At 43.1% G+C, this 24,622-nt stretch overlaps 1 protein-coding gene across 1 annotated transcript in view; it reads left to right on the forward strand.

The window, feature by feature from the left end:
• Nucleotides 1–24,622, forward strand: part of LOC119414869 (contactin-associated protein-like 2) — a 391,521-nt gene that overhangs the window by 148,749 nt on the left and 218,150 nt on the right. The window contains exons 12-13 of the mRNA XM_037681990.1: nucleotides 610–729; nucleotides 24,086–24,201. Of these exons, the coding sequence (XP_037537918.1) occupies nucleotides 610–729; nucleotides 24,086–24,201 (236 nt within the window). The remainder of the gene's footprint in view (nucleotides 1–609; nucleotides 730–24,085; nucleotides 24,202–24,622) is intronic.

A 24,622-nucleotide genomic window follows, 5' to 3' on the forward strand; every position in this document is an offset into this window, starting at 1 on the left:
GAGAGACGAAACGTTTCTACATTTTTTTGTTGATTTGCTTTGTTTTTGTTTTTTTGAATGTCCAGAGGACCAGATTTAACTTTTTTAGATTTTTCTACCTGGATTATTGAGCATGCATCAGGATATTTCAAACATGCTGTACCGAAACTGTTCAATACACCCACATGTAACATTACACAACTAATGAAAACTTTTGAAACAACTCTGCTTCATAATTATCACAAAGTGCAACAAAACTGTATTTTGTAAAAGGCCATAGTCACACATTTGCTGTTGACGTTATAATAATAATAATAATTTTGTAGGCTTTTTTCTGACATTCAATTACACTAAACAGAGGGTGCAAACAACACATACATAATAAAACATGCATAAAAAAAACTAAACGCCCATATAAAACCATCAGATTATCAAAGAATATAGGAGCATACAAATGAGACAGTATAAAATATAATTAACTGGGATAAGCTGCCCTGAAAAGATGTACACATATGTGACTAAAGGGCTGAGTTGCCCTACTGGCTTGCATGAGAAGTATTTACATGAGCTTATGTTTGGGGTTTCTTCAGAAGCTCACACCTGATCTGTTTTACTGTTTGTCCTCTGCAGCACTGTACCAACAGTCCTGTGAAGAATATAAGCTGCAGGGAAAGAGTTCAGGAACCTACTGGATTGACCCAGATGGCAGTGGTGCAATCACCCCATTCAGAGTCAGCTGTGATATGGCGGGTGAGATGTTACTGCTTATACAATCTACAATTGTTTCCTTTTTATTTTACCCCGTGGCTGTTGGCAAGGCAGCAAAATGTAGATATATACATTAGGGGTGCGAATCTCTCAGTGTCTGGTGATCCGATTCGATTCTGATTTTTGGTGACACGGTACGATTTAAAATCGATTTTTCGATTCAGAAACGATTTTTGATTCAGAAACGATTTTTCTATTGAAATGGTCATACATTTTGTTTCAATTATGTAACTGACAAGCTGAAAAGATTAAACAACAATGTAAACAAATAGAACATTTATTTAAAAATCATTTTAGGTTGCTTACTGTATCAAAAATTTTTAAATTAATTTTATATTTATACCAAAAATAGGAAAATATATAGGAGTGCATACAATTCTGTAACTTAAATTACCAGTATTAGGTTAGCTTAGTTGCCTGAATTTTTCTAAAAAAAATAAAATAAATAAAAATCTAGGAACAAATTATTCATCCATCCATCATCTTTATCCACTTCTTCCTTTTCGAGTCACGGGTGTCACTGGTGCCCATATCCAGCAATCACTGTGTGAGAGGTGGGGGACACCTGGACAGGTCTCCTTTCCATCACCGACAAATAATTCAAAATATATAAATATAAAAGTAAACCGACTTCAGCCTACCATAGTACATTAACCTTTAGCTCAACATAAAATGCAGACTTCACAGTTTTTTTTAACCATATTGCTCTAACATTTGTTATATTTTTAAAACTTAACCTAATATGAAATATACAGACTTCAGTCTTAACCATATTCATTCATATTTAGTAAATCTTTAACTAAATTTCAAAACCTGTGCAAGTTTGCACAAAACATCTTCTGAACTGTAATTTATAAACCATAAACTGTATCATTTAGATCTGGCTCCAGGTGATGTGTCTCATCTGTCCTCTTCAACCTGTTAAAAATACAACTTACATTAAGTTTGTTGTACAACTTGTCTATAAGTTTTGTTATAATACGAGAAATAACAGTTACCTTTGAGCTGCAGCTGCATCAGAGCTTCTCCCATTCGTTGTTTCATAGTGAAGTTGTGGTGCTGCTTTATCGCAAAAAAAAAAATTTACATGAAGGAATAACGTACATTGGATCCACCGTTTCAAAAATAAACATGAACCCCTCACCTTCCACTGAGCTGTCTGCTCGTAAATCCTTTGTGATATAGCAGGAGATGGAGAGGGAAATATTCTCAGCCTTTGGAGAAGCCTGGAAGTTTGTTGCAGAGTTCGCTGGTCGGCTGTTTGGCTTTCATCTTCCGTGAATTTTGTCTTATATCCAAAATACTGTCCCACAATTTTATTTTACACTTCTTGTAAACAACTGTGCTCTTGTAAAGCTCTATCTTTCCCTGGAACATTGTAGGATCTGAAATGATTTTTAAAGACGAAGCAGCAGGTTGAATCGCGCTGTCCCCCTCCTCCATGCTAGCATGCTTTATTCAGATAAAGGGATCTGGCTAACTAGCTTGCTGTACGGTGGCCTATATTGCTCAATTCTACAGCGGCTGAACGGGGAGTAGGAGTGGAAAAAATATAAAACTTAAATGCATTTTAAAATCGATTTTTGGACCTTTAGAAATTATTCAGAAACGCCAGGACTAAGAGTCTAGATTAATCGAAAAAACTATTTTTTTCTGCACCCCTAATATGCATGTAAAAGCCCTGAAAAGGGGAACATTTAATTACATGAGGCACAAACGCAGACTTTTCTCAATGAGTATTGACTGAGGAAGAAGAGCAGTTCCCATTATTTTGACTCAGCAACAGTAGATTCTAGATACTACCCTGCTGCGGTACATTAATTTGCGGTGGGGGTGGGGGGGAATGTCAGTTCTAAAACCACCCACCCTCCCCCTATCTCTGCCCCCATTTGTGACATATTTTAATAGCAACAATAGCAACACCTACAGTAGGTGATGGGTAGACCTACTTCTGCTATAGGTAGCACACAGTAAAAATGAATAGCCCACTGTGATTCTTGAGGCTGTGTTGTCTGGGGCATTAACCTCTGGTAGGGTCACCCATGGTAAACTGGCTTCAGGGTAGGGGTCAGACTAAAATCAATTCAAAGACCTTGATGGAAAACCATCACATTTGTCAGAAAACCTTGCCCATAAAAGGAACCAGTATGTCACCTGTGAGCAGCTGATAGTTGTGGCTTGCTGATAGTTGTGCCTTGGATTCTAAGGCTCAGTCAGACCAAGCCCAAAGGAGAGACAGAAGGCCACCTTTGATTGCCCCAAAGAGCACTGTTGAGGTCGGTAACATGCAAGCTAGGTAGCAGGTGCAGGAGGATCCAAGGAGTGTCTCAAATCCAGGCAGCAAAAGCTATCCCTAGGTCCATGGAATATCACCTCACAGGCAGGTAAGGAGCCGGAGCTTGTGTATGAGGTTGAGTGACACAAACTAGATATACCTGGGCTCACCTCTACACACAGCTTGAACTCTGGAACCCATGTCTTGAAGAGATGCTAGATCTTTATCTTTATTTTTCTAATTTGGAGTTACCCAGGGAGAGAGGCATCAGGCAGGTGTGGGGATACTCACAAGCCCCTGGCTGAGCACCTTGGTACTGAATTTTCCCCTGGTTAATGAGAGGGTAGCCTTTCTGCAACTTTGAACTGCAGAAGGGAAATTTCTGACTTGTTAGTGCTAATGCATCAAACAACAGTTCAAAATATCCAGCTTTGTTATAGTGTCTTGTAGGGGTGCAAATCTCTGTGTCTGGCGATTCGACTCAATTCCGATTTTTGGTGTCACGATTCGAAGCAAAAGCGATTTTTCGATTCATAAACGATTTTCGATTCATAAACAATTTTTCTATTGAAATTGTCATAAATTTTGTTTCAATTATGTAATAAACAAGATAAAAAGAATAAACAACAATGTAAAGAAATAAATCATTTATTTAAAACAATAATTTTAGGTTCTTTATTGTATCAAATCTTTTTGCATCATTTTATATTTATACCAAAAATAGGAACAAATATAAGAATGCATAACATTCTGTAACTTAAATTACCAGTATTAGGTTAGCTTAGCTGCCTGGATTTTTCTAAAAAAAAAAAAAATAAATCTAGGAACAAATAATTCATGCATCCATCATCTTTACCCACTTCTTCCTTTACAAGTCACGGGGGTCACTGGTGCCCATGTCCAACCATCACTGTGCGAGAGGCTGGGGACACACTGGACAGGTCTCCAGTCCATTACAGACAAATAATTCTAAATATATATAAATACAAAAGTAAACAAAGACTTCAGCCTACCATAGTGCATTAACCTTTAACTCAAAATAAAATGCAGACTTCACAGTTTTTTAACCATATTGCACTAGCATTTGCTATATTTTCAAAACGTAACCTAATATGAAATATACAGACTGCACATGTGAAGGAATAACGTACGTTTGGTCCAGTGTATTAAAAATAAACCTAAACCCCTCGCCTTCATCTGAGCTGTCTGCTTGTAAATCCTTTGTGATATAGCAGTAGATGGACTGGGACATCTTCACAACCTTTGGGGAAGCCTGGAAGTTTGTTGCAGAGTTCGCTGGTCGGCTGCTTTTGCTTTCATCTTCCACGCATTTTGTCGTATTTCCAAAATACTGTACCGCAATTTTATTTTACACTTTTTACAAACAATCATGCTTTTGTTAAGCTCTGTCTTCCCCCGGAACATTGTAGGATCTGAAATGATTTTTAAAGATGAAGGAGCAAGTTGAATCGCGCTGTCCCCCTCCTCCATGCTAGCAGGCTCCTTTCAGATGAAGGGAGCTGGCTAACTAACTAGCTTGCTGTACGGTGGCCTGCACGGCCAAAAGTCTTTGGAGGCCGAGCGGCCACGTAATGTGATATGCAGTACACTCGGGAGTAGGAGCGAAAAAAAATAAAAAATAAACACACTTTAAAATTGATGTATGAGCTTTTAGGATCAATTCAGAATTGCCATAGCTAATAATCTAGTTTCTTTAAAAAAATCTATTTTTTTCTGCACCCCTAGTGTCTTGTTTGTGTCCTTAAAATTGTACCATATGGGTATTGTGTTGTTCTCCTGAGTGACTTCAGCGTCCACGTGGGAAACGGCAGTCATTTGAAAGGGCAATAATTGACGTAATGGCCTCCCTACCTGAGTGGTATTATGGTAATGATCTTTGTGTTAGACATAGACCTTCCATAACAAGCACTATGTTCAAGCAAAGGGTGGTCCATAAGTGTACTTGGTAACAGGTCACTTTAGGCCACAGATTAATGTTTAACTTTGTAAACATATCATCAAAATCCCTATGTCTGGAATACTTGTGTGAAAAGAGAGACAGAGATGTCATTTGATCACTACCTGGTGGTGACTTGGATATGGTGGTGTAGTGAACTAGACCTCCGACCTCAACCTGTCTCTGAAGACCTTCAGGGGACAGGAACTGTTATTTCATTGATTTGAATCCAGAAATACAAATTATCTCATCAAGAGACTATTTAATTGTGTCCTGAATTAATCAATTGAAAGAACACTCTTTTTTACATTATCATTACTATTTTAAGATATCTTGATAATCAAAAAGTGTGTTTAGTTCATACCATTTCTAAATGTTGAAGAGAACCACTCATTTCAATCAACTGTGAAACAGTATTAATGATTTTTAAACCTCATTAGACCTTGATCATACAGTTAAATGCCTATTTACGAAATAAGTGTGCATTTAGTCTACATTCCTGCTGTCTCTTGACTTCTAGTGACCCTCTGACATCACTAGAACCACACCCCCTGTTGGTTGTTTCAACCAATCAGGAAGTACCATGTAACAGGAAGTGTATACTCCTTTAAAAGGAACACTTCGTGGAACTATTCAGGAAAGTTACTGGCTGGTGTTGTGTTTCAACAATGATTTTTTTGTCCACCGATGTAACTGGAGAAGTGTTTAACTGCCCACACAGTGGTCAGTAGAGCTTTCTCACAGTCTGAGAACTTTAATTCGGGGCCTGCCATTGTCTTACTGACGTAGGCCACCACACGCTTGTCTTTGTCGTGCATCTGGTACAGACCTGCACTCATGCAGTGAGCTGAAAAGCCCACTTCCAAGTGAAACTCTTTGTTGTAGTCTGGATAGACTAGACATGGGGCTGACTTGAGTCTGTCCCTGAGAGCGTTCATTGCCTGCTGTTGGTTATCAGTCCAGACAAATGGGACGTCTTTCTTTAAGAGTTCAGTCAGTGGTTTCGCAAGGTCTGCATAGTTCTCTATGAATTGGCGTGAGTAGTTACACACGCCCAGAAAACTTTGTAGTTCTCTGAGATTGGTGGGGACTTTAAGAATGTCTAGGCCTTGCGTGGGAGTCAACTGTGGTTGTACTCCGTCTGGACCTACTGGTAGGCCAACGTAGTCCACCTTAGTCCTGCACCACTGGCATTTTGACAGAGATTTTAGCACCAGCAGTAGTCAGTTGATTCAGAACATGGTCGATCTCAGCCAAGTGTAAGTCCAGTGTTGGCTGCCTCAAAAGGACATCGTCCACGTAGATCAGTGTCCCACGTCCGTGGGCGTCTGGACATGCTTTGTTCAAAAAGATGTTGAACTCAGCTGGTGAGTTAGCGTAGCCAAAGTGACACCTGGTGGAGGTGTATTGTCGGCTACCAAAAGTGAAAGCTAGTTTGTGTTGGTCCTCAGCGCGCACAGGAATGGTCCAAAAACCAGAGGCGACGTCGAGGGTGGAAAAGTACTTACCATCGGTGACCTTGGGCAGTTCCTGTTGGATCTGGGTCATTGGCCACCTAGATAAAGGAACTTGTTTGTTTAGCTTTCTGTAGTCTATGGTAAGTCTCCACTTACCATTTGGTATCAAAACTGGCCATAAAGGCGCAGAGTAGGTGCTATTACAATGTCTGATTATGCCTTTATCTAAAAGGTCATCAATGATTTCCTTGACAGGTTGATGTGCTGCCAGGGGAATCTTGTATTGTCTGACAAATGTAGGCGGTGAGTTTGGCGGAGTTGGGATGCTCACTGTGTGGAGCGAGGTCAACCCACAATCCATTGAGTCAGTCGAGAATGACCTCATATTTCATGAGAACTTGGTGGAGTTTGTCCCTTTCTTCATCAGTCATCAGGGCGTCGGCTTGGGCGACCACCTGTTCAGTCTGTGAAGAGATTGCTAAGGGTTCTTGATGTTTGGGGAGCTCCAGTGAGTCCCTTTCTGTGTTGTCAAACCTGTCTATAGGTAAGACACTATAGGTTTGAGGTCCTAAATCGACATCATTGGTTGAGAAGAGAGCTATGGGCTGTGTTGGTTTCGTGAACCAAACTGGACCAGTCTCTTGACTCGATACCAGGTTGTCTGGGAGTCCTCCCAGAAATTGAATGCCAAGTTCAAAATCATGAAAATCTGTGGAGATCAACCATCCTAGCCTTGTGTTTCTCGGGATCAGTACCTCCTCTGTGCCTGTGTTGCACACAGCAACAGATGTGGTTCTGGAGTCGAGGCTCACTTGGCTTGCGGCCTCAATGGACAGTCCTAGTTTGAAAAATGTAGGAGATGGTTGAAAGTACGCCTGTTTAAGGCTAATAGCTTGTCCGGCCACGATGTGGACTCGTACCATTAGGTTTGTTACCTGAGGTGGTACTGAGGTGTTTTGGTTGCTAGCAACCTGGCAGACCTCTGGAATGGTCTGTCCAGCCGTAAGGTTTGCTGTGTCTAGCACAGGAGGATCTTTTTTGGCTGGTTTTAGTGACCACAGTACATTGTGGCCGGTGTCCACTTGGACACCTAATCTTACCAAGATGTCAGAGCCTATGTAGGTTGCATGTGGTAAGTCTGGGACCACGAGGAATGGGTGGACCAGTTCCTATTGGTTCCAGATCAGTTTCAGGTTAATGACTCCTTTCGCAGTCGTCACTTGTGAACTGTTGGGATACAGTGGAAAGCGGAAAGCTTTCTCGACCAGAACTGGACCCAAATGTTTTCTAACCAATGTTCCGTAGAAAGCTTGGTTAATAGCTGATTTATCTGTCCACAGCGACAGTACAGCATCTTCGGTGTGGGATCTTTGGATCTCTACACCTTTAACTACCAATGGTAGGTAGTATCCGGTGGGCTCTGACTGTCTCAGCTCGCAGAGGAGGCTTTCTTGTTCTGTCAGAGCTGGGTCTACCGCTTGGGTCTCTTCGGTTTCACATGCTTTTAAAGGCTTACTTACCGGGACTGTGTTCTCTGCTGAGAAGTCCTCGTGCCTTCTGCGGTGCCTGCTGTTGGGCAGTCTGTGACTGTCTCAGGAGGCATGAGTATTAGCAGGGGTTTGCTCACTCTGGCCCACATTGTCTGTTCACCATAATCTATAATCACCTCAAAGAGATTTATAAAATCCTGGCCAATCAAAAATGGGAATGAGTCAACCGGAGACACATGTACCGGGTGGTATAGTGTCATCTCGCCAACCTGCATGTGAACCATAGCTATAGCTATTAGGGTTGTCCTCGTCTCCGCGAGGCCCTGCAGTTCTATAGCACGTTCTATGAGAGGTATTTCCTTGTGAACACCGTTAGCGGCGGTCCTGAGCTCCTTGAACAGTTTGGCTGACATAATAGTTATGTCGGCTCCACCGTCCAGTAGGGCTTCATGTGTGAGGACCCCTTCAAGTGTGATCAACAGGTAAGCTTTTTTAGCGACCCCCTTTCTGATCAGGTTACACAGGAACCTTGTAGGTTTTGGCCAACGTTTCTTCTTACGTTTACCTTTGCCTGTGTAATCCTGGTTTTTCCGCACCGTTGTTGCAGTCGCTGCTGCTCCTGAGAGTTCGGTTTTTGACGGGACTCCATCATTGATGTATGAGATCACCTGCTCTCTGTGTGTTGAGGGGCTCCCATTGTTTGTAACAACAAGGTCCTGGTGGCTGTCCGTGACAGCGGCAACATTGTTGTTTGTGTCACCCTGATTTGTCTGAACCGTTAGCACAGCTGTTGCCGTTTCTGAGGTTACAGTTTGTGACAGTTCACCATCGGTGACGTGTGAATGTACCCCCCCTTTTTCTGGTGAGGGCCTGTCAGAGTTTACAACAACAACGTCATGGTGACTGTCTGTGACAGCAGTAACGGTGTTGTGTGTGTGTTCTGACTCATTAGCAACGATATTGCCACACAAAGCATCAGGTTGTTTGTCCGTGGCAATACCTTTCAACATTTCCAAGAACCGACGCACACTCTCTGTCTCGTCCGAGCTCAGAGGTGCGGGGCTCTTTTTCTGGACCTGCTGCTGTTTCTTTTTCGTCTCAGGCTGTTCAGGCCGACAAGGAGGGGGAGCAGGTCCCCTCCTCTGGGGTTCCCAGTGGGATCCCTGGTTGTATGGGTCACCTTTGGTGCCATACTTTTTACCCTTAGGGTGTGCGCCCCCCTTCTGGTACATTCGTTCATCCTCTGGTTTCTTGAGAAACCATTTAGGATCTTGTCTGGACCAGGGGGCACTCATCTGTTGTGGTTTGGCTGCTGGGAAATCTCGTTTCCTCTTGCCTTTTTTGGGAGGGGGAGCTGAAGCTCTCGTCCCTTCCAATTCTAATGACTGGGCAGGAATCCTCTCACCTGGGAACACTTCAATGGGTGTTTTGGCCTGTGAACGGGCCTCAAAGACATTCACGGCACATTTTTTTATCTCGCTGATGGTTTTCTCTTTGAAATTAAGCATCATCTGCACTGACATCCTTATGTTAGGGTGGAGATTTTTGCTGAAAACGAACTTAAACGCTTCCTCCTCCTCCATGCCGGTTTCGTTCCTGTAACCAAAATAAGCCTGCAAAATTCTGGAATAATATGTCCTTGGGTACTCATTCTTACCTTGCATGACCTTGTCAGCGGCTGGATATCCGCCAGGTCCCGCGCAAGGGGTATACTCTTTCATAAGAGCAGCACATAACAGGCGGTAATCCTTTCTTGTGGCATCAGGTTGACACTCTATAAAGGAAAACACCGTCCTGGCTAAAGTGAGCCTGATCAAACCTATTCTATCCTCAACTGTAGCATTGGGATAGCTTCTTAATTGGAAGTCAAGGTCGTGCAGATAGGCCTTAGTGTCGGTCGAACCCAACGGCCCTGGCTCAAAGCATTGGACATATTTCGCTATTTTATGCAATACCGCTATTGAGAGTGGAGGCTGAGGGTTTGGTGTTGTTGGAACAAAATAATCACATGGAGGTGATTCACCAGACTCACGTGGAGGTGGCATAAGGGGATTATGTGTAGGAGGTACAGCAAAATCCTTCTGAGGTGGTGGTGGTTGACCTGGACTCTGACCCAGTTCGTCTTTGAGTTCCAGACGTCCTTTCCCCTCGTCAGAGATTTTATTTGTGGCTGCGGCAAGTTTTGCCTTACAGGCTGGTAAGCGTTCATGTGATGTATGACACTCACTTTGTAAACACATGCATTGTTGGACTAACGCCGCTTTTTCCAATATGCACTTGTCCAGAGATTTTGATGTTAGCTGCAACCGTTGGTGCAGAGCATCATTGTCTGAACACAGTGCTTGATACTTAATCCCTCCTTCACGTAGCTTTTCCTCATATGAGTTTGCTTGTAACAACAGCTGAGCTTGTGAGAGCTCTTTTTCACGTTTCAATTTATCCTCCCAGGTCTCCTTATCAAATTGAAATTGTGCTTTGAGGTGTAGACATTCATCAATTGTTGTTTTGCGGGCCTCAGTCTTGCGTATCAACTTTATTTCAAGGGCTTCTGCCCTGTTGGCCTCAAGGTAAAATTTAGCTTTTAGCAAGAGTGCTATTTTAGCTAGTTGTTCATAGCTTGACTTCGTTATGGCTGTAGAAGTTACACTGCCTGCTACTTCTTTTAGCTCGTCCAATAACTCTGTTGAGTTCATGCGGTCCACCTGTTCACCATATGGACATAAGGAATCTGTGAGCAGCTTCAGGGCTGTCTCCAGCCAGTCCTTTCCATCACATGGAGCAACATCAGCATTCTCAGCTTCTGTTAAATCTGCCATGGTTGTATTTACTGTTCAGCAAAACCTATCTGATTAAACTGTCGCAATCTTAGAGTTTTTCAACAGGTAAATGTTTGTATTTAAGTGAACAGTGAGTTTCACATGCTATTTTAGCTCTGGGTTTTATCAACAGTACTGTTATAAGCCAACTCTTCAATAAATGGGTACCTGTGTTTAGGCCTTACCCCATGAATATTGTAAGTAAACACTTCATGTGGCAGTGTTACTTAATATGAGCTTAATTCTAACAGATACAAGAGCCAGGCTATTTCAGTGTTTTTTTTCTCCAATGCACTTAAAATTAATAAACCTGTAATATTTTCTAAGAAGACTGACAGCAATTTTGTAGTTTTAAACGCACCTTAAGCAGTTTAATTTACCAGAATTTGCTATTTAAACAGTAACTTATAAATCAAACTTGATTAACATTTTTATCTACCCACATGCGCCTTTTTAGAAATAAAATGAAACGAGTTTGCAGCTCTCAGTTCTGAAAAACTGTTATACTCTTCTTTCAACAGCAGGTGACGGTGTAAGCTTACTTTTACCGGTAGGAGTCACTGACGACTTCCTGTGAACCTCCTGTTGACATCCGGTCGTTAGCCGTTAGCTACGATTAGCAACGGTCGAACCCGGTTCAAATCAGCATTTATGGACGGATTTAAAGCTTAACGTGGCGTCGCTTCAAAAGCACGCTCTTTATGCATATACTCATCAGTTTAGGAACGAATGTCAGGGCTTTATTCAGCTGTTTTAAACCACTTAAAGAAGACTCCGTTAAAAACGAGCTTCATTTCCGGGGTCACGTGATTCAACAGACATGTGGACATCGGAGGTGGGCTTTTTGCACTTACGCCCGAGAGTGGACGTACACGGCGTTACGTCACCAGCTTCTCAGCGAATCAGATCGTCCCAAACAGCGGTTGTCGACCAATCACAGCTCGTGTGTACCATCCATAAGCTAGCAGTTAGCTTCAACAGTCCGGTCACAACATCGCCCAGTAAAGCTTCGAAAATGCACGATTAACTGTGAGAATGTAGCGAATCAGCATAGAAGCAGCTCTGAGTCGGCGCTCAGCTTCAAAGACAACGTTTCACCATTTAAAACATGACTCGTTCGAGTCCAGTAACAGAACCGGGTCGGACCACGAACCCCCGGTCATGCAAGAGTTTCAAACAGAATGATGTGTCTGTCTCTCTGCTTACAGCTTAATTACACACACAGAATGACAATTTCCAGCCTCAAAATGAACATCAACTCAATCATGCATCTTTCTGAACACCACAGCTGTTAAATATGTCTTTATCAACATCAAAACTCGGACTTTTTTATGCCAACATGACGAGTTATTCCACAATATCCCAGGTCACACAATTTATCTCTTTAGAAACGTTACGAGCCACCATTTCAGTAGTGAGCTAAGGCGTTAACGTCACTACTAATTAATTATTCTTAAAGCTAGTTCAAGCACAAAGAATGTTAATTGTTTAATTACAATGGATTCTTTTCTTTTTCGAGTTAAATTTCTGCCATGTGACCAAGATAACTGAGTGGATTGTTTAAATCAGTGACATGAGACGCCATTTTATCTTTGACCCATCAGAATAAATGCGGTCATTTATTTAACAGAATCAAAATTTAACATCAAAACATGTACAGACATGTAACAACAAACTACAGGCCGGTGGCTCTGACCTCACATTTGATGAAGACCCTCGAGAGGCTGGTCCTCAACAATTTGTGCCACCTGGTGAGGTCTTCATTAGATCCATTGCAGTTTGCCTACCGGCCTGGCATCGGGGTGGATGACGCCATCATCTACCTCAGGCAATAAGCTCTGACCCACCTGGAGAAACCTGGAAGCACTGTGAGGATCATGTTCTTTGATTTCTCCTGTGCTTTCAACACCATCCAGCCAGGACTTCTGCGGGACAAGCTGGAGTTATCAGGAGTGGATTACCACATGTCCCAGTGGATACTGGATTACCTCACTGGATGCCCACAGTATGTGAGGACACAGGCTGTGTCTCTGACATGCTGGTCTGCAGTACGGGGGTCCCACAGGGAACTGTGCTGGCACCATTCCTCTTCACCCTCTACACTGCAGACTTCACCATCGACTCCCCACACTGCCATCTGCAAAAGTTTTCTGATGACTCTGCCGTAGTCGGCCTCATCACAGGTGAGGACGACTCAGAGTACAGACAGCGGACTCGAGACTTTGTGGACTGGTGCCAACAGAACCACCTCCTGATCAACGCTGCTAAAACTAATGAGCTGGTTGTGGATTTCCGCAGGCACAGGTCCACCTCATTGATCCTGGTGAACATCCAGGGTGTGAACATCGAGATTGTGGACACTTACAAGTACCTGGGTGTTCACCTGAACAATAAACTGGACTGGTCTCACAACAGTGATGCACTTTACAGGAAGGGTCAGAGCAGACTCTACCTGCTGAGGAGACTGAGGTCTTTTGGAGTGCAGGGGGTGCTCCTGAAGACCTTCTTTGACTCGGTAGTGGCATCAGCCATCTTCTATGGTGTTGTGTGTTGGAGCAGCAGCTTATCATCAGCTGAGAAGAAGAAGCTAGATAAGCTCATCAAGAAGGCCATCTCTGTGCTTGGACACTCCCTCGGCCCAGTGCAGGTGGTGGGAGACAGCAGGACTCTAGCTAAAATAGCATCATTGTTGGACAACGTCTCCCACCCCATGCATGAAGCTGTTGCTGAACTGGAGAGCTCGTTCAGTGACAGATTACTGCATCCTAAATGCACAAAGGAGCGTTACCGCAGGTCCTTCCTCCCAGCAGCTGTTAGACTCTACAACCATCACTGCTCCCAACAAACTCAATAAGGATTAAATACATGCTGACCTCTGCTTAAACATACATTCTGCCTGTAATACTGTACTGTTAATAGTCTGCCATTCTCAATGTTCCAATACATATTGAACATTATTATTGATATTGTTTATCTTATTTCTTATATATTGTGTTGTTTATTAACATTTAGGAACTTTTGTGTGAAATCTTTAAATCTTTTTATCTTTTTATCTGTTGCTGTTGTTGCTGCTGATACACTGGAATTTCCCATCCGTGGGACAATAAAGGCTGTTTCTATTCTATTCTATTCTATTCTATTCTATTCTATTCTATTCTATTCTATTCTATGTACACATTGATTTGCTGATCTGTTTCTGATTAATAAACTTGGCAAGCTTTAATAACAAGACAACAGAACATTACTGATTGAGACTGATTCACCTCTGGAGGCATATCGTTTGATTTACTGGCGAATAGAAAGATTAAGAAAGGAAAAATAGATTTAAGGATGCAAGTTATGTGTGGAACCAGAACATTGCACCCTTCCTCCGACATCCAGCTCAGCTTTCCGGTACACTTCAGGACGTCAACGACTTGTTACGAGATGGGGATACCTCCACCCCGGAACAGAAGTCAATTAGTACGCTCCCTTTCCAGCGTCTTCGGTTAAAGTAGCTGGGTCATCAGAATAAATGCCGAAGTACTCGGTTCCACCGAATAAGCTTCCTTAGAAGTGGAGCATTTACTGCTCGGGTTGAGTGCACAGCGATGCGAGCTGTGACTCCGCTGAAATGGAGGGACCCCTTGGCACATGGTCCCATCCATCCGCTGCTTAAGTGAGTCTCATGTCTGACCAAAAGTTCAGCAAGACTTTGTAGTGAACTCGGCCTCTGACCAAAACCTGCCTCTGAGGACCTTCATGGGATAGGAACTGTTATTTCATTGATTTGAATCCAGAAATACAAATTAGCTTATCCAGAGACTGTCTAATTGTATCCTGAAGTAATCAATTGAAAGAACACTCTTCTTTTATATTATCATTACTATTTTACAATATCTTGATAAATCAAAAGTGTGTTTAGCTCATACCATTTCTAAATGTTGAAGTGAACCACTCATTTTAAATCAACTGTGAAACAGTATTAATGATTTTTTAATCCTTATTTAAATTAGAAATCAAGTTAAATGTCTATTTACAAAGTAATTATGCATTTTGATCTTCTGTCTGAATGAAGAGTAGTGATGTCGGTCGAAGGTCAGAAAGGAGTTCTTAGAACGAAGTGGATTGTTTTTAAACCTAGCAGACGGTAAATAAGAAGCTACTGGCACCTGCTTCCTCTCACTTTGCCATAACATGTCTTCTGTCTGTACTGGACGTTCCTAAAACATTCCTGCTGTTTTCTTGACTTGCAATGACCCTCTGACATCACTAGAACCACCCCCTGTTGATTGTTTCAACCAATCAGGAAGTCCTGAAGTGACCAGAAGTGAGAACTCTTTAAGAGTCCACATTTCCTAGAACTTCGCAGTCAGTCTGTCAAGGTCTCCTGAGTCTTATGGAGGCTTTGAGTCTCTCAGGCTTCAAGTTCTCTGATGAAGTCTAGTCTTAAACTCCGTCTTCAGAGTCTGTGGTGGATTCTTCCACATCTGAGTGGAACCTCTGACGGACTCACAGCTTGCTGTGTATCCACCCGGGAGATGAGCGTGTTTGTTGAACGGAGTAAGCGGCACGACTCCTGATATGGCCAGCCACTCTTACCAGAGACGCTGAAAGGTAGCGTTGAAATGGACCTCTGTACTGGAGTTGATTTATCTTCTGCAAAGGTAACGAGTCGTCACGCACCAAGTGTACCGGAGAGTTGGGCTGGTGTTGAAAGAAGCGTGCTAATTCTGGTAAACAAAACACCTCCCCTTTAAGTGTTTAAACTCTTCATTCCCATTTTTAAACTCTTCTATTTTGCCAGTAGTCTAGATGCCTTCAGAAAAGTTCTGTTGTCTTATTAAGTAAAACGTGCCAAGTTTTATTAATCAGAACCAGATAAGCTAATCAAGTGTACAATGTTTTGATGTTAAATTTTGATTCTGTTCAATAAATGACCACATTTATTCAGAGTCAGAGTCAGAGTCAGAGTTTCTTTATTGTCATTCGCACCTCATGTGGTACATGTGGTGGAGCGAAATTATGTACACAGGGTCCCAGTTACATCCAACAATAAAATGTATAAGAAAAACAGTAATAACATCTAAGATATGAACTAAGAAAAACATCAACTAAATATACACTAAGCACTCATAACATAAAACATTGAACATCAGCACAAACATGAACATGAGTCTGTGAGCAGATGTGCACGCATGAACACATCAACATTGAAACAGATCAGCAGCAACATGAAACAGATCAGCAGCAACATGATATGGTTTTACACAGTGATTATTCTAGATAGAGATTCATGAGTCTAACAGCCTCAGGGTAGAAGCTGTTCCTCAGTCTAGTGGTTCTACACTTAATGCTCCTTAACCTCCTTCCTGAGGGGAGTGGGGCAAAAAGTGTGTGTGCTGGGTGGGTGGGGTCCTTCATAATGCAGGTGGCCCTCTTCCTGCATCTGGAGGTGTAGATGTCTGTGATGGTGGGGAGACTGATTCCAACAGATTTCTGTGCAGCCTTCACCACTCTCTGCAAAGCTTTTCTTTCTGCAGCTGTGCAGCCTCCATGCCACACATTGATGCTCGAGCACAGGATGCTCTCCACTGCACACCTGTAGAAGGAGGTGAGGACTGAGCTTCCCAGACCAGCTCGCCTCAGCCGTCTGAGGAAGTAGAGTCTCTGATGAGCTTTCTTGATCAGGCTGGTGGTGTTGTTGCTCCAGCTGAGGTTGTCATTCATGTGTACACCCAAGTACTTGTAGCTGGAGACCACTTCCACCGCAGATCCTCTTATGTTCAGGGGGGTGTAGGTGTTTTTGTTCCTTCTGAAGTCCACAATCATCTCCTTTGTCTTCTTCACATTGATGTGAAGGTTATTCTCTCTGCACCAGCTCTCCAGGTGTTCCACCTCTTGCCTGTAGCTGGACTCATCATTGTTTGTGATGCATCCCACCACCGCTGTATCATCTGCAAACTTTACAATGTGACAGCCTGGATGGGTAGCTGCACAATCATATGTGAGCAGAGTAAACAGGAGGGGGCTCAACACACATCCCTGAGGAGAGCCAGTGCTGAGGGTTATGGTGGAGGAGGAGAGGTTGTGGATCCTCACTAACTGTGGTCTGTTTGTTAAAAAGTCTAGTACCCAGTTGCAGATGGAGGGGCTTAGTCCTAGTGTGGATAGTTTGTCCATCAGGGTTTGGGGAATCATGGTGTTGAAGGCGGATGTGAAGTCCACAAAGAGCATACGGACGTAAGAGTTTTTCTGCTCCAGGTGGTTGAGCGCAGTGTGGACCACAGAGGAGATTGCATCCTCTGTTGATCGGTTCTCACGGTATGCATACTGATGAGGGTCCTCGTTGATGTTGATGGTTGTTTTGATGTGAGTCATGACCAGTTTTTCGAAGCATTTAGCGACTATCGGGGTGAGGGCCACTGGCCGATAGTCATTCAGACCAGTCACTGTAGAGCTTTTTGGGACTGGGATGATGGTGGCAGTCTTCAGGCAGGTGGGAACCGTCTCCAGGGTAAGTGAGGTGTTAAAGATGTCTGCCAGCACCTCACAGAGCTGATCAGCACATTCCTTCAACACTTTTCCGGGGATGTTGTCTGTGCCAGTTGCTTTGTGCGGATTAATCCTCCTGAAGGTACTCCTTACTTCTGCTGAGGTCACGCTGAGATGCTCTTCATCTGGTGGCGAGGTGAGTCTGGTGCTGGGTGGTCTGTTCGGGTCTTCAAAGCGTGCATAGAACTTGTTGAGGGCATCAGGCAGAGATGGGTCTTTGGGGCATTGTTCACTCCTTCCTTTATAATCTGTTATGCACTTAATGCCCCTCCACATGCTCCGAGGGTCTTGTGAGATGAATTGACCCTCGATCCTCTTTGCATATGTGGCCTTGGCCCTCTTAATACCAGCAACCAGCTCTTTTCTTGTCCTACTCAGCTCCTCTGAGTTTCCAGACCTGAAGGCAGTGTTCTTGGCTTCCAGCAGAGTACGCACCTCTGCATTCAGCCAAGGTTTTCTGTTTGGGTAGCTTTTAACATTTCTGATAGTGGAGACGGTGTCAGTACATGTACTAATGTAACCCAGTACTGAGGATGTGTATTGGTCAAGATCAAGCGAACCTCCATTTCAGCAGCTTCTCTGAAAACCTGCCAGTCTGTTCGATCAAAACAATCTCTCAGTATGGGGCCACTGTCCTGGATCCAACATTTAACTTTCTTTTGTACCGGTCTGGAGCGTCTCAGCGGGGGCATGTAAGCAGGAGCCAGGAAGATTGAGATGTGGTCTGACAGTCCTAGGTGGGGGCGGGGTTCGGCTTTGTATGCATCTTTTACGTTCGTGTAAACACGGTCCAGCGTGCGGTCTCCACGTGTTGGAATCGTCACATGCTGATTAAAGCTTGGGAGACAGTCCTTTAGATTCACGTGGTTAAAGTCTCCGGCTACAACGTAAAGAGCCTCGGGGTGTTTGTTCTGCAGCGAGCTGATGATATCATGTAGCTCCTGTAGTGATTCATTAGCATTAGCGTCCAGAGGAATGTAAACAACTGTGATAAAAGTCACTGTGAACTCTCGGGGTAGATAATGTGGCCGACATTTCACTGTTATTTGCTCCAAAGCCTTCGAGCATGAGCTATTTACAACAGTACAGTTCGTGGACCAACTTTTACTCACGTAAATGCACACTCCGCCCCCCCGTGATTTCCCCGTTAGCTCGCTGCAGCGGTCCGCTCGAAAAAAAAGTCTGTCATCCAGCTGGAAGACTGAGTCCGGCGTTTCACTTGTAATCCACGTTTCCGTGAGGCAAAGCACTACACACTTCTTCATCTCTTCTGAGGCGCCCGCTCTCAGACGAAGTAAATCCACCTTGTTGTCCAACGAACGGACGTTCGACAGAAAGAGAGACGGCATGGGGAGTTTACCGGCTTTAGCGTTAGCTCGTAGCCTCACCATAACCCCCGCCCGGCATCCTCTCCTCTTAAGCCGGGAGCAGCGCTTCCTCTTCTGCCCGCTGGAACGCCTCTGCTGCAGCTTCCAGGTAGATGACTTTAAGATCTGCATTCTGCCGAGCGTAGCTTTGAGTTTGTTGCTGATTTCTGCTATATTTCGTGGCAAATCCGCTCCTATTCTCATCAGTTCGGTTCGGCTATAGTTCACACGCATAAATCGCGCGGAGTCAGGCACGGAGTCAATATCAAAACTTCTAAAAACTGGGATGGTACCGGGAGCCTGTGAAGCTGCAACTGCTCCGAGCGCGGCCATCTTGGCATTCTGATGGGTCAAAGGAAATTAACATCCCATGTCACTGATTAAACAATCCACTCAGTTACCTCGGTCACATGGCAGTAATTTAACTCAAAAAGAGAGAACCCGTTTATATATTGTAGAGGAGGTGCAGCTAACCTAGCCCTTAGCACACTACAACTTAGAAGAGACTAAGACTCGTGAAGACTAAGACTTAAGACTCCAACTGAGTTCCAGGACTGCCTGAATAGTTCCACGAAGTGTTCCTTTTAAAGGGGTATACACTTCCTGTTACGTGGTACTTCCTGATTGGTTGAAACAACCAACAGGGGTGTGGTTCTAGTGATGTTAGATGGTCACTAGAAGTCAAGAGACAGCAGGAATGTTTTCAAAAACGGTTAGTACAGACAGGAAAATATTATGACAAGGTGAGACAAACGCAGGTGCCAGTTGCTCTTATTTACTGTCTGCGAGTTTTAAAAACAAGACACTTCGTTCTAATAACTCGTCTCTGTTTGTCTCTGATTTCGACCGACATGCAGTCCTACTCCTCATTCAGACAGAAGACTAAATGCACACTTGTTTCGTAAATGGGCATTTAACTGTATGATCAAGGTCTAATGAGGTTTAAAAATCATTAATAATGTTTCACAGTTGATTTAAATGAGTGGTTCACTTCAACATTTAGAAATGGTATGAACTAAACACACTTTTTGATTATCAAGATATCTTAAAATAGTAATGATAATGTAAAAAAAAGAGTGTTCTTTCAATTGATTAATTCAGGATACAATTAAATAGTCTCTTGGTGAGATAATTTGTATTTCTGGATTCAAATCAATGAAATAACAGTTCCTATCCCCTGAAGGTCTTCAGAGACAGGTTGAGGTCGAAGGTCTAGTTCACTACAGTGGCGTGAGAGTATAGCAAACATACCTAGTTAATACATGCATATATCTACTCTATATGTTGTTTGTCTAAAACAGGTCTCTCGAAAATGAGTCCTTGTGACTCAGTGAGACTACCTGTACAAATAAAGTCTAAAAAAGTTAAGTCTGGTCCTTTGGATATTCAAAAAACAAAACAAAGCAAAAAAAAAAAAGTAAAAACGTTTCGTCTTTCATCCGAAAGACTTCTTCAGTCTGAGGTGCTGTATTTAGCTCAGTCTTATAAATAGCACCTTCTCAGAGTGGATCAACCAGTTTGTTGCTGACAATCAAAACAAGCTGCTCACATGATCAAGAATGACCAACGATGGATCATTAGCACCCTGATGACTTAGATCGAGATCTTTACTAATTGGCCTTTATGCATGCGAATGTTTCTGTGAAGTGCTCTGAGACAACTTTGTTGTGATTTGGTGCTATATAAATAAACTGAATTGAATTGAATGGCTGTTTGCTATTCACAGGGGACTGAGTGATATTAGCAATAACAGCATTGTAGGAGGGGGACAGTTGAACACAGGGGCCTCCACCCCTTTTTAATGATGGACGATTTCTTTTCACAAAGATGGCCTCCTTTATTCCTCTCTCAAACCATTGTTCCTCTCTATTCAGGATGTGAACATCTTCATCCCTGAACGAGTGACCGCTGGCCTTGTGATGAGTGTAGATCGCAGAGTCCTGGCCTGATGGTGTTGCTCTTGTGTGCTGGGCCATCCTTTTGGCCAGTGGCTGTTTAGTTTCCCCGGTGTAAAACTGATCACAGTCCTCCTGACACTGAACAGCATACACAATATTTCTCTGTTTGTGCCGGGGGACTGGATCTTTGGGACGAACTAGTCTTTGCCGTAATGTATTTTGGGGTTTAAAAGCCACTGGGACATTGTGTTTAGAAAATAAACGTCTTAGTTTCTCTGATACTCCCATTACATACGGATTGACCACTGGTCTGGGTTCCTCCTTTTCACCTGATGGCTGACTGGAGTCCTGTTTGGGTTTCTTCTCTGCTTTCAGGAAGGCCCAGTTAGGATATCCACATTGCTCTAGAGCCTGTCTTATGTGGGATTTCTCCTTCTGCCTGGTTCCTGAGTTAGTGGGGATGCTGTCTGCTCTGTGGTACAGAGTCCTGATGACTCCTAACTTGTGCTCCAAAGGGTGATGTGAGTCAAACTGCAAGTATTGGTCTGTGTGGGTGGGTTTGCGGTACACTTCAGTTTGCAAATGTCCTCTATCAGAGACTGAGACCTCACAGTCCAAGAAAGCCCCCTGTGAATAGCAAACAGCCATCAGGGTACTAATGATCCATTGTTAGGCCGATGGTCCTTCTTGATCATGTGAGCAGCTGGTTTTGGTTGTCAGCAGCAAACTGGTTGATCCAATCTGAGAAGGTGTTATTTATAAGACTGAGCTAAATACAGCACCTCAGACTGCAGAAGTCTTTCGGATGAAAGACGAAACGTTTCTACATTTTTGTTGTTGTTTTACTTTGTTTTGTTTTTTGAATGTCCGGAGGACCAGACTTAACTTTTTTAGCTTTTTCTACCTGGATTATTGAGCATGCATCAGGATATGTATAAATCAAGGTTAAGTAAAATATAAGAGAATAGTGAGGGTGAACTAGGAATATCTGGCAGAGCCCTGACCCCTGTTCAGGGAGATTTTTTTCATGTTGCTTGTGAATAGTTGAGGACATGGAATTTGACTGGATCATGTTCAGGGTCGGGGCAGGACGGTGGCGCAACTGGTAGAGCTGCTGCCTCTCAGCAAGCAGGTCCCTGGTTCAAACCCCGGTCCAGGGGCCTTTCTGGGTGGAGTTTGTATGTTCTCTCCGTGCATGCGTGGGTTTTCTCTGGGTATTCCGGTTTCCTCCCACAGACCAAAAACATGCATGTTAGGCTGATTGGTAACTCTAAATTGTCCCTAGGTGTGAGTGAGAAAGTGAATGGTTGTTTGTCTCGTTTGTCTCTATGTGGCCCCGTGATGGACTTGCGACCCGTCCAGGGTGTACCCCGCCCCTTGCACAGTGATTGCTGGACATGGGCACTGGCGACCCCCGTGACCCAAAATGGAACAAGCGGGTAAAGAAAATGGATGGATGTTTAGGGTCTTTACTGCAGAATTGGCTTCCAGAAACTGTGGCTCGAAAGGTCATTGGAGCCTTTCGTAGTTGTAACCAAAGAACTCGTTGATGGATAATGGTGGCATCTGTAAGGATGTTAGTTTTCTGTGGCCCGGTGTGTCTGTTTTCCCTCGTGCTCCTCGTTAGTTTCCATTGTTGCCACCTGTGTCTCGTCCCAGCTGTTTGTAATCACGTCTCGTTTTGTCCTTGTATAAAAGCTGTCTGTTCTGTCTTGTTCTTTGTCGCGTCGTATTCGTTTGGGTCTTCAGTGTTCTCCTGTGCTTCCTGAGTTTCCTGAGTCCCGTTTGAGTATCCCTCCTGAGTCTTCTAGTTTTTGTAAGTGTTGCTGCCTCGTCAGCTTATTATTTTGTTACTTTGTTACTCTTCATTAAAGTGTTTGGTTTTGTAATCTGCCGAGTTGAGTCCTGTCTGCACTACTGGGTTCGTTCTTGTCCACCAAACCCTGACAGCATCAAGCTTAAGAAAAAGACCCTCAGGGTTAGTAGGCTAGGCCTCATAAAGGTTTGGCAACTCAGAAAAGGAAAGCAGACCCCATACTAGACTGTGGTTGGATTGAGTTGGGAACTAACTGACCTAACCTAACCTGAACTGAGAATATTATTGGATGTTTGAATGAGTTTGTTTAGGATCTGCTTAATCCAACCACTATGTCCACTTTTGAGGAGGCACCTCAGTGTTGCCTCCTCCAAACTGAAAACTTAGAAAAAGAAGATCCAGATGCATGCTCAATAATCCATATAGAATAATCCAACAAAGTTAAGTCAGGTCCTCTGGACGGTTTCTTTTTGTTGATATGTTCCATCTTTCATCCAAAAGACTTCATAAGTCTAAGAAGCTGCAACAAACTCAGATGGTAGGGAGTAGAAGGAGATGGATTAACTGATTGGAGGTTATCGTCAGTAATGAGGGCATTACTTTGGTTTTTTGATTCACTAAACTGTTTACATTTAAACCCTCAGTCAAACGCAGCACGTTGTCATAGTGGGTCAACCAGTTTAATGGTGCTCAGATGGTTTCTGTATTTTTTCTGTAGAAAAAGAAGAGTTTGCTGTTACCATGGTAGATGTCACTGAGGTAGTTGAAACGCTCCTGTGTAGCAGGGGGCTAGAGGTGGATGAAATTTACCATGGAGTGCTTATGGCTTTGGATGTTGCAGTTTGGACTTCACCAGGGCTGTCCTTTGTCTGTCTTATTTGTGGTTTTCATGGACAGGATCTCAAGGTACAACCGTGGAGATGAGGATGTCTGACATGGAAAACTAAGGGTCTTGTCACTGGATTGTACAGTTGATGTGGTTCTCTTGGCATCTTCAGGCCATGACCTTCATGCAATTTGACACTTTGCAGCAGAGTCTGAAACAAAAGGAATGAGAATTATGTCTGAGACCATGGTTCTCAAACTGGAAAAAAAGGTTTAATGCTCCTCGGGGTTAGGGTTAAGACTGTGCCTTAAGTGGAGGAGTTCAAATATCTGGGAGTCTTATTCCTGACTGATGTTAGGGAGTAGAAGGAGATAGATTAACGGATTTGAGGTTCATCGTCAGTAATGAGGGCATTACTTTGGTTTTTTTTTGATTCACTAAACTGTTTACATTTAAACCCTCACCTATGGTCATGAGGTATGGATTAAGACTGAAAGAACAAGATTCCGTATACAAGCAGCTAAAATTAGCCTTCTTTGTAGGGTGTCCAGACTCAGCCTTAGAGATAGGGTGAGGAGCTTTGTCATCTGGGGAGAGTTTGAAGTAGTCATGGCTCCTCTCTATTAAAAGGAGTCAGTTGAGGTGGTTTGAGCATCTGATTAAGATGCCTCCTGGACATCTGAAGGTTTTTTGGACATGTTCCACTGTGAGAAGACCCAGGGGCAGATCTAGAACTTGCTGAAGGCATTATGTATCTTCTCTGTCTTGGTAAGACCTAATACTGTACATAATTATTTTGGGTTTTTTTTTTCATATGTTTTCTATATGCCAAAATTTTGTTTAGTTTTACTGAAGTTTTGCTGAAAGGCTCTTAATGTTCTTGTTTATTTCTGTTTTTTCAGAAGAAATGTCTTGGACCACACTAAGGAACGATTTGTCTCCACAGACGTCCATTTCTGTTGATTACAAGGATAAGACAACAACACTGCAGATTACCTACAATGTCACTGATGAACAGGTACTTACGGGAAACACATTTTTGTTGTCTATTGGCCACAGTAAAACAACAATATGTTTGCCAGTGTGCATGTGATTGTTTATAGATTTAGAAAAATACCTCACAAACCACTGGATGAATTTCAATAAACCTCTCTAATGCCCCTTTTCCATTAGTACCTGTAGTACCGGTACAGCACGGCTCTACTCTACTCGGTACGGTACAGGTTGTGTTTCCATTATGCTTTCAGTACCGGTTCCAGTGGGCGGGGTTCAAATTGACGTCACCACCTCTCACCAGCTGGTGGCGCTGAGACGCAGAAACTGTTTTCAGTACAGGTTGAGAATTTGTTATTTTGAAGTTGTGTTTATGTATGTATGCATGTATGTGTGTATATACATGTGTATAAATATATATATATATATATATATATATATATATA

The sequence above is a fragment of the Nematolebias whitei genome, chromosome 9, assembly GCF_014905685.2.
Source record: "Nematolebias whitei isolate Nwh7 chromosome 9, NemWhi1, whole genome shotgun sequence".
In the NCBI taxonomy this organism is placed as follows: Eukaryota; Metazoa; Chordata; class Actinopteri; order Cyprinodontiformes; family Rivulidae; genus Nematolebias; species Nematolebias whitei.